At 42.0% G+C, this 12,253-nt stretch overlaps 3 protein-coding genes across 3 annotated transcripts; 1 reads left to right on the plus strand and 2 right to left on the minus strand.

Moving 5' to 3' along the window:
* Positions 1 to 589: 589 nt before the first annotated feature.
* Positions 590 to 1,122, plus strand: RB195_010691 (uncharacterized protein; the record flags this gene model as incomplete). The annotated part of the gene is made up of 4 exons (XM_064191816.1): positions 590 to 612; positions 683 to 756; positions 878 to 967; positions 1,034 to 1,122. 4 exons carry the CDS (start codon positions 590 to 592, stop codon positions 1,120 to 1,122), a joined length of 276 nt encoding a protein of 91 aa, XP_064049399.1.
* Positions 1,123 to 4,817: 3,695 nt separating this feature from the next.
* On the minus strand, positions 4,818 to 5,835 carry RB195_010692 (uncharacterized protein; the record flags this gene model as incomplete). The annotated part of the gene is made up of 5 exons (XM_064191817.1): positions 4,818 to 4,934; positions 5,006 to 5,062; positions 5,124 to 5,225; positions 5,548 to 5,643; positions 5,716 to 5,835. 5 exons carry the CDS (start codon positions 5,833 to 5,835, stop codon positions 4,818 to 4,820), a joined length of 492 nt encoding a protein of 163 aa, XP_064049400.1.
* A 360-nt stretch (positions 5,836 to 6,195) lies between these two features.
* On the minus strand, positions 6,196 to 10,670 carry RB195_010693 (uncharacterized protein; the record flags this gene model as incomplete). The annotated part of the gene is made up of 9 exons (XM_064191818.1): positions 6,196 to 6,275; positions 6,353 to 6,461; positions 6,519 to 6,608; positions 7,099 to 7,227; positions 7,426 to 7,524; positions 8,660 to 8,767; positions 8,848 to 8,968; positions 10,154 to 10,248; positions 10,623 to 10,670. The coding sequence occupies 9 exons, from the start codon at positions 10,668 to 10,670 to the stop codon at positions 6,196 to 6,198; spliced, it is 879 nt and encodes a 292-aa protein (XP_064049401.1).
* Positions 10,671 to 12,253: the final 1,583 nt, after the last annotated feature.

The following is a 12,253-nucleotide window of genomic DNA, read 5'->3' on the forward strand; positions in this document are numbered from 1 at the left end:
CCTCTGGATTTTAGAAGTCTGCGAGAAGGAATTTCGAGCAGTTTTCATTGGAGAGAAATTCTCCATATAAAATCTGCTGGAAAATTAAGATCCTCTCTACTGGAAAGCCAGCAGAAATAAGATCAAGAAACAACAACAGAACAGTTTTCAACAAGAAAATGATAACTTATTACCTAGCGTTCATTAGTCAACGATGCATGTATGAATGAAGATTTTAGGACAAAAATCATTTGAGAAAAAGTCTAAACTACATCCAAGAAAGCGCCATATGTCTTCGCAAATGTGCTGCGTTAACTTCGTAGTATTTTTCGTTCACCAGTTGATAAATGCAGTTTCTTCTGCATTCAACATTTTGCTGTACATTCTTGAAATGCTCGTAGCGGGGATTTGTGTCGAAGAAACTTATGTGTTGAAAAAACGACTTATTTGACGAAATTCTCATATTAAAAATATGTAATGCCCGATCTTGAGTAAAAATGGCTTCATAATGCATCTTCCTGCTAAGAAATCAGTTATATTAGTTCTGTTTCTCTTGAAAATTTGGGGTTTGTGGCTTCATGCAATGATTTTTGTTAGTAATCTAGTGTAGATGGGCGCATTTAAGGGCAGTCGGTAAGTTTTCCCTGTGACTGTACGATCGATGATTCGAGACCGCGCCAAATAAGCCTCTTACATCTTCGAGGAAAAACACGGGACTTAACACATCGGACGCATCCACTTCGGCACTTTCTTCACTTCATTTTATCTTGAAACAAGGTGAAATTTTATCACTTACTTACTGGAGATTTTCAGATCCAGAGGCGCAAAGAAGATTTGCAATTTCTTTCGTAATTTTGAACCTCTAAATTTCAGTCGCAATAAACTAATTATGCATCAGGAACTCAAAAAGCAATAGAGGATCTGGAACTCGCATCCCCTAGCTGGCAAACGTTCTGCAATTGTTCGCTGCAGGAGAAAGACAGCCGAAGTATGCTCTTTTGCAGTTTTGGAGCTCATTATTTCCATAGCTACTATAGAGTTACTTCAAACCTAGGGCGTCTAGAATCAGTTCCGATGAGGACAAATAACAGCCTACGTGTTCCTGGAAGCTACGAAAACTTCTCCGCCGTTTCTAGATTTTGAAGTCGCATAGGTAGGCAACAACGAACTGAGGGTTTCCCTCTCGGAAAACACCCAAACAAAAACTCTGCTCATCTCGGTCTCTTCCACGCATTTCTGTATCAGGCAGCTTCTTTGGGGTTCGCAGTGAAAAGTGCCCAAACAGGCTTGCCACTCGCTAAACATTACGAGAGATAAGCGTGACAACGGAAGTGCAGCTGTTTAATTTGCAAAAGAAGGAAGAGCTGGAGTTCCACCGACGTTGGCCCAACGCGATCTAATCTCTAATTTTCCCCTTGTTAGTTGCACTTCGGTGTGTTCGAGAAGTAGAGCGAGTAAAAACTGCCCAAGTTTGGGAACAACTCAAAGCCCATTAGTAGAAAATGGCACAAGTCAAGCTCGGCCTTGAGAAATTTTCAGTTCTGCGTTCCAGACTTCATAAAAGACACAAATAGTCGACTAATAAGCAGTTACTAAATTTGCTACTCATTAGCGACTCCCTCCGACAACTACAGAATGTGACTGAATGATGTACAATACGGTTACCAACATCTGCCCCGAAATCCGCTTCGTTGCAAACAGTCGGAATCCTTGGGTGTGGGCAAAATTAGATCATAAAAATAGAAAAGGTAGAAAGTAAATGAGCCACTAATTCCAATTATACTTCCAGAATTTAGTTTGGACAAATATGTGGCCTGAAAGCAACAGAACATTCGCCAATCTTCGTTAATTACTTCCACACCTCCGTAATCCTGCCATCTGCATGTCCCACGTACACATCTACGTGGAACAAAAGGACATTTGTAGGGTTCGCGCTTGTTTCCAAGAATTGGACAAGATTATCGAGGTTTCCAGGGCAAGAGCGAACTGATCTATAGTCGGGTCAAAACGACATGAAGCACGGGCATTTGCGCAAGCGGCTGCGCTCGAAGCGGAGCGGTGGAGCGTAGCGGTTGGGATCGTGTAAGGATCCTCGCTGCCGCCAACCACCTCTGCAGTTCGCCATAGTCCCATCTCGATTTCAACCACAGTCTTCACCGCGCCCCTTCAGGACGCGGCCGCTTACGCAACGGTCCGTGCTTCATGTCGTTTTGACCCAACTATACAAAGTTGTCGGTTGCGTCGGATACGGCAAATGGAAGCTGCTTAAGGATGAGCTTTACCCTCTAGTGTCACTAGTACTGGCATGAAATGCGAGAGCAATAGATTGGAGACAGTGGACCACAGATCTTCCGCGTCTAAGCAACATGTGATTAGAGAATCTGTGATCACTTAGACTCTTCCCCGACTTGGCCAATCGCCTCTTGGTTGCAGTTTGTTGTAAATTTGTTAGCTATCCTCGCGATTTGATTAAAAGCATCACTCCACGAATCTGGGGTGGTAAGAGTTCCAGGCGGGTAATGGCTATACGGGGTCGTAGATTTTGGGGAGGAGAGTGATTCCGTTCATCTCTTTCTGTATCAGTGTAAACGGACGACTGTTTCTTACGACGGCTTCCGTTGCAATGCGCAACCATTGCGCCTCGCCCCCCGGGATTCGTCTGAATTTGTTTTCGACGAATCGCAGGCAGGAGGGCGCAGGCGAGCTGGAATAAAGGCCGTCGTAAGAAACAGCGTTCCGGGGTACGTCCGTTTATACCGATACAGGGAAGGATGAACGGACCACTCTCTTCCCCACAATCTACGACCCCGTATAACCATTACCCGTTTGGAACCTACCCCCACTGCGTTGCAAGTTTCCTGAATGGAAAATGCACCATGGTGGAAATAAATCTGTTTCCGTTAAAGGCATCACCCCACGAATCTGAGGTGGTGCAGATTTCAGGTGGAGTGTTCGTATACGGGATGGGAGACTACGGAGAGGGAGGTGATTCCGTCCATTTCTTGCTAATTGCCGTAAAAAACGGCCCGGAAGATGAGGCACCACACAAGACTGGCGCGCTCCAGTCGAACTTCTTGTACAAAATGGTGCACCAAAACGAGTGAAGCCGTATCTTCCGGGCCGTTTTTTACGGCAATTAAGAAGAAATGGACGGAATCACCTCCCTCTCCGTAGTCTCCCATCCTGTATACGAATACTCCACCTGAAATCTGCACCAACTCAGATTCACGGGGTGATGCCTTTAATACATTGATCAAGGGGCGTAATTATATCCGTGTGGATTTGGAGAGTAATAGCGGAACTGGATAGGTTCCAAATTCTTCATGATGATATGACCTACTGTGCAATAAATTTCCTGGCAGATAGAGCAAGTTGCGAACTGATGCTTATTATGCATATATAGTAAGGTCAAAACGACATGAAGCACGTACGCAATTGCGTACGCAGCCTCCTTCGACGCGCTTCGGTGGAGCGTAGCGGCTAGGAGCGTGGTGAAACCCTAGCTGGCACTACCCATCGCTGCAGTTTGCGACGGTCCCAACTCGGTCGCAACTGCTGCCTCCACCGCGTCCTTTCGAGCGCGTACGCAAATGCACCGCAGCTACACTCGTGATTCATGTCGTATTGACCCGACTATAGTTGGGTCAAGACGACATGAAGCACGGACCGTTGCGTAAGCGGCCGTTCTCGGGAGCGGTGCGGTGAAGACAGCGGTTGGAATCGAGGTGGGACTATGGCGATACTAATCTACCCCTTGTTGTGAAAGATAATGATTGTTGTTTGTGAGTTTTGTTTTAGTGTAAAAAGAATAAAGGATGAAGTGTCTGGCGTTAATCAATCCGTTTGGGATGCGTCCCCACGTTCACTTCAATTCAGAATCGTTTTGAGGTTTCCGAACGTGTAACTGGCCTAAATAATGGCTTGCGGTGGCTAGCCGATGTGTCAAGTCAGTGCTTTTATCCTCCTGATGAGCACTAGGGCGGATTCGAACCTCCGATCGATCGTGCAGGAAGCGGAACCTCTAACCGCTACATTAAACATGATGTTCGCCAGCCGTCGCAGCTGCTGGTGCCGAACTCTTGACCCTGTACCCATGTACCGTACGGAATGAAAACTAAGACTTCAGTAGCTCCAAAAGGAATTAAGTCCCAGACTTTTTTTAAATTTATTCCAGCCCCAGTCCGAAACAATTTGGTTTAAAAAAAATTTTTTTCAAAAAAAAATTTTTTTTTTTTCGGCGAGATTTTTTTTGTGGTTTTTTTGTGGGGGGGGAGTTTTTTTTTTTTTTTTTGGGGGAGGGGGGGGTTTTTATTTTCATCAAAAAAAAAAAACACCCAGCATGGAGGTTTTAAATTTTTTCCCCAATTTTTTTTCTTTTTTGCTGAAATTACACACAGCCAAATAAACCGTCTTCACAGGATGTTGTCATAATAAGTTAGGCGCACCAACGCCCTCTAAGGAATCAGTAATGCACTGACGCCCTTGGGTAGCTGAGATCTTTGGGCTAATCATAAATATCTGTTTATGCGAGTTGTTCCTGATTGTTTGCACCGTGATAGAAGAAATTCTATTGTCTCAACCCTGATCGGTCGGCACAATCATCGTGTCGATAGTGTCACTGTTCTTAAGGTCAAAATCCGAAGCTCATAAACTAATCATAAATATCTGTTTATGATTGTTTCAATATAGTGTTTCAAACTTCTTCAGGAACAGTATATTTTGTAAGATTATTTCATTATTACAAGGCGAAACAAAAGAAACCAATATCATAGGCTATGTAAGCACCACAAAAACAGGATCAGAATTGTGTTTAACAACTAGTCGTTTCAGAGTAACCATTAGTTCTTATTTTCAGTTTCATACTCCTTAAGGTAGACACGTTTCGGTGGAAGTTCAGTTATAAACTCTTCCGGTTTCCTTTTACCGGCTCCAAATGTAACAACCGCAATGTAACCCTGAAAACACAGCTTGCATAAGTTATAATCATATTCTTGACAAATAAGTAAAAGTACATAACCGTGATTACCTGATTTTCTGGTGCAGTCCTCACAAGATCAGGATTTGAAAGTAAACGATCGTTCACCTGGGACAACTTTCATGGAGGACTAATCCGAGATCTCCCCTTTAGCAGCAGAACAACTCACTTCAGCTAAAACACCTCGAACACCAGCTCTTACGATGATTTCCTTTCCATTTTCGCATCGTATCGTGCATAATCTCGTATTTTTCTGCAGATGTAGGCCTCCCTAGAATACGTTGTTCTGTCAGCATTTTATCTGATTTTTTTTTTGAACTTATTTATGGACGCTGAACTCTTCTTTCAAACGCCATTCTGTATAGGATGATCTAGGAACAAACGCCCAACAAAAATTCAGGAGACAATACTTTCAGGATCTGGTTGGCGGCATTCTAAACAGGAGATTCCGTTTCCTAATTCCAACTTAACAATTAACAGGACTGACGTACTTCGTGGTGTAGCCTAGAAATCGTTTTAAGAAAGTCACCTAGTTGTGCGTTCGAATGATTAGGTAACGATCTGGTCACTGTTCCTTACTCTTGAACACATACTTTTTTTCCTTTTCCAACGACTACATGGTCCGCTCGCGATAATCCTGATTTTTTAGTGTTCGCAAAATCTACTTCTGTGACTTCACTGTTTAGCTCCTGGAAGTAAAGGAACTGAAACTACTGAGAACCGTACAGGGTCAATGACAAGTAAATATGAGCACAACCCACTTGCCGCAGAACCACTACGCAGACTCCACTGGGATGATGTAAATAAGCAATATTATCGTATTCCTCACAAGCGTAGCGTTTGTACGCTCGATCAACACTAGAGAGGTACGAAATCGGCATCTGTGAGACGGCATTTTATGAACTATACAAGCAAAGGAACTCCTACCCGGTTCTATAAGTAAGCGACATTTCGTATTTGTGTCATAAGAACACAGAAACTAAACTAAATTTTATTAGTTTCTTTGCGAGAACAAGAGAATAGGCACTCTGATGATTCTAACATACTTCTGGGAAAGAACAACGTATGTCCTCAAACTGACTGAACAAACTGACCGTTCAAACAAATGAGAATAGATTTGAACATAGCCCTGTAGATTTTCTTTCCAAGACTAGACAATATAGCACAATGGAGCCGTAGTTATCACAGTGAGAATCTTCACATGAAACCACTGTATTCGCTGTATACAATAATATAATGTATCACATTATTGCGCATGAATTTGCAGCCGTAGAGATGTCTTCAACTTTCGGTAATCCGGTAGACTCATCAACAGACCAACCTATAACATTGTTACTTAGGTCTATATGCCTCGGAACTCGGAAATTTGAGTTGGTATGAAAACCAAGAAGAACTTACCTGCAGGAAGCTCCCCTGTCAACTCTTTTGGAGGATAACCATAAGTCTGTAGTTCTACTAAAAGTTTTCCGAGATTTTCGAAATTTGATATGTCGGCAGGTTCGCTGTTCTAAAAGAAGACCGGTATTTTTTTTTTGCAAATGTTACTTTAAATGAATGAACGCACAAAATTCGGCAAACCACCGTTTGTCGCCTGCGCGGCGTTAGCAGGCTCGTCTGGTTGGTTCTCAAATTCGTGGCAGATCTTACCAAGGACCTAGGTTAGAACCATCAGTTGCAAAAGTGGAGGAGTTGTTGCTGCATACCAAACAAGTTGAAAAAAAGAAAAAGTATGTTGTTATTGTGGTAAAACAAGTTAATAGGTTCTGAGAAACTCTATACGACAGCAAAAAAAGCATTGTTCTAAAACGGGGCCTTGCGGATGGAAACGCAAGTTCAAAAAAAAATTGAAATTTTTTTGAAGTTGCGGGAATTTTGGGGGAAAACAAATTCTAAGTTCAAAAAAGATTCAACTGAAAATTGGAGAAAAATAGGTCCAGCAATAGCAAAACCATTACCAAACGAATTCAAATATATTTAAAAGAAATATATTGCAAGATTTCATGCCAAGAAACTATTATTAAAATAACATGATCAATAGCTGTGAAGAGTCTTTATAAAAAGTACTTCAAGGTAGATAGAAATAGAAATGTTGAATAGGTCAAACAAAAAGAAGTGAGAAAAAGAAACTAAAAGGAGCAACGAACTTCATATTGTTTTTCATAACGTTTTCGAGTATCGTTATCCAACGATGCGCCATGTTCCTTGAAAAACGCTGGATAGTTGTCGTGAATTTCCTTCAGCGGAGGATACATGACAGTTTTTGATGCAAGCGTCTAAAACACTTCTAATGCAGAAGATGAACACCTTTTAAGAAAGGAAAATCCCGGTCCCCAGGAATCTTGGGATTCATGTCATTGCTTTCAAGGATATCATCGACAGCTAAGAATATAAAAGAATAATATAAATATATAATATAAAAGAATATACAAGAATAAAACAACAATAAATGCGAATAATACATATATTGAGACCTGCAAGATCATGGCCATAAAAGGTTCCATCGGTGATCCAGGAGCTTTCAACATGTCAAGGCCGGCGACAAAGTCTTCTTGAGAAGATGCACTCGCAATCTAGAAGTAGTAACTGAAGAAATATATTTTGTTGAAAATCACTAGAACGATAACGTTAGCGCCCTTATTCGTAACAGTAACAAGAACCACCACAAGTTAAAACATTGACGACCAAACGGTTTTTTGCCTGCCGTATATTTTTTGCGCGCCGAATGACCAACTGCATCGTCGGACAATGCTCCGAAAATGAACAACGAATACCACTAAATATCTGATAACTCCTCACAAAGTATTTTTTAAATGTTTTTATGCTAGCATCGTCGGACAATGCTCCGAAAATGAACAACGAATACCACTAAATATCTGATAACTCCTCACAAAGTATTTTTTAAATGTTTTTATGCTAGCATCGTCGGACGTTGTCCCACGCAAAAAAAAGTGACTGCATTAACCCTTTATCGACAACGTCCGATGCAGGACAATGGGTTAGTGCAGTCATGACATAATATCGTCAACAGTGCACTCTCCTTCTTTGGGTCATTTTAGCCTAACGGCTCCACCCTAGAAGGGTGATTCCATACAAGTTTCTTATCAGTGCGTGTTTACTGCCTGAAAACCCACAACTTTGGTGGTGACCTGTTCAATGCTATTTTCCACAGAATGAGATATGAGAACAAAATTCTCACAGAAACTACCGAACGATGTTGGATTTGCAGTAAGGACAACCTACCGAACACTCTCTTTGAAGCAGATTCAAGAAACAATGAGATATTGTAAAATATTGTTCCTCAGACATAGATACACTAGAGGTTGTAGAGGATTTTGAAAAGGCAATGTCATAACGATGTAAATGAAGATAAAAAGAATTAGTTTCATTACGTAATTTGCGAGATATAAATGGCTGGCTGAAGTACCCGATGAGAAGCTGTCCGCATATGATAATCATTCGCGATCAAGACACTGATTCGACAAAGGCGAAGTGTAGCAGCATATGCTAAACAGAGCCGCCACCTCATGAACGTCATAGCTACTACTTGAGAGTACACCATGCTTTACCCACCCCATTTCTTCGCAGCTGTTGTATCAGTCGCTATTATTATAAAAGAGATAAAGAGGAAACAAAACACTAATCTTAAAAACAGTTCCCAACCATAAATTTGGCAATGAATCTTCTACAACAACAATAAAGGCATACCTTCCCACTACTCTCCATCAATGCTTTCATGGCATCAATCATGTCCTTTGCTTCTTTTTCGCTTTCACCTGCTTGTTGACCTGAGACTTCCGCTTGTCGCAAAGCTTCCTAGGGTGATCTTGAGATGTTGAAAAAGGCTTCAGATCATAAAAGGGAAAGAACTGTCGAGAAGAGCCATGATTGAATACCTCTTGTACTTTCACCATTTGTTGTAACATAGCTTGGAAATCCCCTGCTGCTTTCTGTGCAGCAGCTTGGTCTTGCACAGCCATGATCTCATCAAGCTCATCATCGGTAGTTCGAGGACGTCTTAACAAAAACTTGCATACGTACTGCAAACGCTACTCTCGTTGGATTGTGCTTCCCAATTAGGATCAACTGGTGAAACAACATCAATCAAGAAAACATAAATAATTGGCTCAGATCAAAGACAGAAAATAGTAATTTTTGTTGAAATAAAGCAAAATTGATAAGCAACGCCATCACCTACTTGACGTCGGATGTTTTCAACCGGGCGACCGCAACGCGGCCCGCTTTAACACTGCCGTTTCTCTGTCTTACACGCACTTCCTCTCTCCTTGCTCCAACCGATGGCGCATCGCTGTTATTCAACTAGACACATCCGGCGCCTGTTACACCAGCTAAAACTCAAAACCCTGTTGAAATATCACCCACCGTGTGCTTTGTGTGTGTGTGGGAGTTTTTGCTTTGTTAAACGCATTAATCCTTCTATGCAACCGCATTGGCTTACCAAATCCCAACTACATAAACCACTTCTAAAACTACACATCAGCTAAAGTAAGGTCAAAACGACCTGAAGCACGGTGCGGTTGCGTATGCGGTGGATCTTAGCGATTAAAATTAAGGAAGAATCCTTGCTAACACTATTCTTCGCTTCAATTCCCACGGTTCCACCACGATCCCAACCGGTTTCTCCGCCCTGCCGCTACGAGCGCAGCCAGTTACGCAACTACACCGTGCTTCATCTCGTTATGACCTACTACATGTATTAAGAGATGAGTGACGATAAGACATCACTCCTAAACGTGCTTTCTCGCGAAATGCCGGGAGCGCCGGAGTGTGGAGGAGGTCGAACTACATTCGCATCGGCGGACACTCCGAAAGAACGGTCAGAAGTTCGCCGTCTTGGTGCTGCTTGTCTCCGACGGACCTATAGTGGGCAAGAATCACGAGATTCCCTTCACCCTCAACTATCAACTCCGACTTTGAGTTGGAAATCGGCGCGTCTAATCGTCGACTCCAAATTGCACTATAAATCAAGCCGGTTTGGTTGCAGTGTATCCACGAACTTTTTTTTTACGAAACCAGTAAAGGCTTATGTGATGTTAGTGTTAAGTGAGCGTATTGCATACATAGCGCATACTCCCCAACTTTTCGCAGGCAGTCGCCCTCCACTGAGCAAGCACAAATGTTAACACGCAATCAGAACACCACTTTATTTTGACCAGTAACAAAGAGAGATGCAGCACATACTCGGTGAATCCTTTAAGGGCATCGTCCAGCAGTTCACTCAAGCCTTCAGCGTCTTTAACATCTTTTTTAGAAGGTCCCTCATCTTTGTCAGCCATCTGGAGGTTCAAATATACATATTATAGAAAGCTGTATGTCTAAAACAAGATATCAGAGGGGTACTTAGGATCAAACTATGCTGGAAAGTAAGGCCATAATGTTTCTGCAGCGAGAAAATATCGAAGACAGCAAGAATCGCTGAGAAGAGACAAACGTCTGAACACTCTTTAAATCATAAAGTAATCATGAAGAAAAGTAATCATAGATGTTCACAATGCTAAGACGAAATTTTGATAGATCTAATGCACCCGATTCACACAAATTATGATAGTGCAAACAAACAAAGACAAATCTGCATAGTACATAATCTAATGTCCTTCAGATGCCGTTGATTAAAAGATCAAATATAGTCGAGCTCTCGATGTATACTAACCTCTAAAGAAGGGAAAATGAGGGAACAAATTCTGTACAAAGACCGCATCGGGAGACTTTTGCGGCGGAAGAAGGGCAGGTTTAACAGTTTCTTGCTTGAAAGGTCACATCCACGCAACGACCCACCAGTCAAAAGAAAAGAAGAGAAATTAGGCGGCGATCAATAAGTCCTCCCAACTTGTGGCCTCCGCCACTCTTGTTGATACGAGCGCGACATGAGCGGTGATAGCGCGAATGTCCTCTTCTTTCACTGACTCTTCCTCTCTGTGCAAACAAGACTAACTGCTACAAATAAGACTGCTAGGACAACTCTGCGACTACTCGAACTGTGGAGTAATTTATTCCACGTGGCAGCTCTGACTTGTCGCTTCTGCAAGATGTAACTCATAATTTACACCGAAAGGAAGATGCTCCGATAGTCTAATCGAATCAGCTCTCCACAATTAAACTGTTTTGAAAGACATTGGACGAAATCAATTCTTGTTGAGAAAATAAGGACTTCCTCTTTCTTTATGCCTATAGCCAATCCTGTTTATGGTCATATCAAAGCTCACTTCCAAGAACAACTTTTCTAACGAAAAGTGTTCTCATACGTGCAAGAAGATGTGTAGGATTATAGATCTCCTTTTCATCCGTTAATCTTTATTTGTTCCAGGGTAACATGAGCTATTATGAACAATGCGAAATGTACTTTTCCTTACCACACACGAGTAAAACCGTTTTCAGCCTTCTTTGATCGATCCCTTTTGAAGCAGTTAAGTTTTGAACCAGATGGTGAAGTCAATTAAGTGTACCGATAGATTCGCGCACTTCGACGAGGAGCAACAACGAGACACAGAACAAGGTTGAAAGTTGACTGAAAGGATGCAGATTTCTCGCGTGGGCGATGAGGGAATACAGTCGAGTACAAAAGTACAAGAAAACCCGTGCAGCTGCATGACCACCTAGAGTGCAGCGTTTAGGTTCGAGGAGGAAACTCTAGAAAGCAGAACTCATGGATCCAGCTCGCGATAGTCCCAGCACGATCAAAACCGCTGGCTCCAACACGCGGCTTGGAGCGCAGCTATACGCTTTCGCAATTGCACTAGAGTTTCAGGTATGGCCCAACTATATCTCTCATATTGCAGAAGATCATGTCGAAATCCTTCCGTCATTTCGACTACTTATCAATCTAATCCATCAGCCGGAATTATCTGTTGGAGCGCTACCGTAGATTATTGCGGCACTGCGTTACTCGTATTAATCGTTACTGCCCTTGCGCTTACCAATTTACGATTTAGATCATTCTATAAATAACAACTGATTTATCTCAAACAGTCATTGCGGCAATTATGCTCGGCTTATGAGGCGATTCAGGTAAGTTTTCAACTAATCCAATCTTAATCATAGCGAAGAAGTTTGACAAGAAAATTATTGATTTTTGATATCCATCAATGCATTCAAGACCGGAGATATGCAAAATAACTTTGTTCACATCGTATAGAAGCAAGAGAAATCTGAAACTTCAACAGGGCTCTCACCACTGTATAACAATTGCAAAATCAACAAAAAAAGAAAACAGTAACAAAAAGAAGTAATTTTGAAAAGGATGGCACTCACGAGGAAAACAAGCTTGAACATATAAAACAACAA

The sequence above is a fragment of the Necator americanus genome, chromosome III (genome assembly GCF_031761385.1).
Source record: "Necator americanus strain Aroian chromosome III, whole genome shotgun sequence".
Taxonomy (NCBI): Eukaryota; Metazoa; Nematoda; class Chromadorea; order Rhabditida; family Ancylostomatidae; genus Necator; species Necator americanus.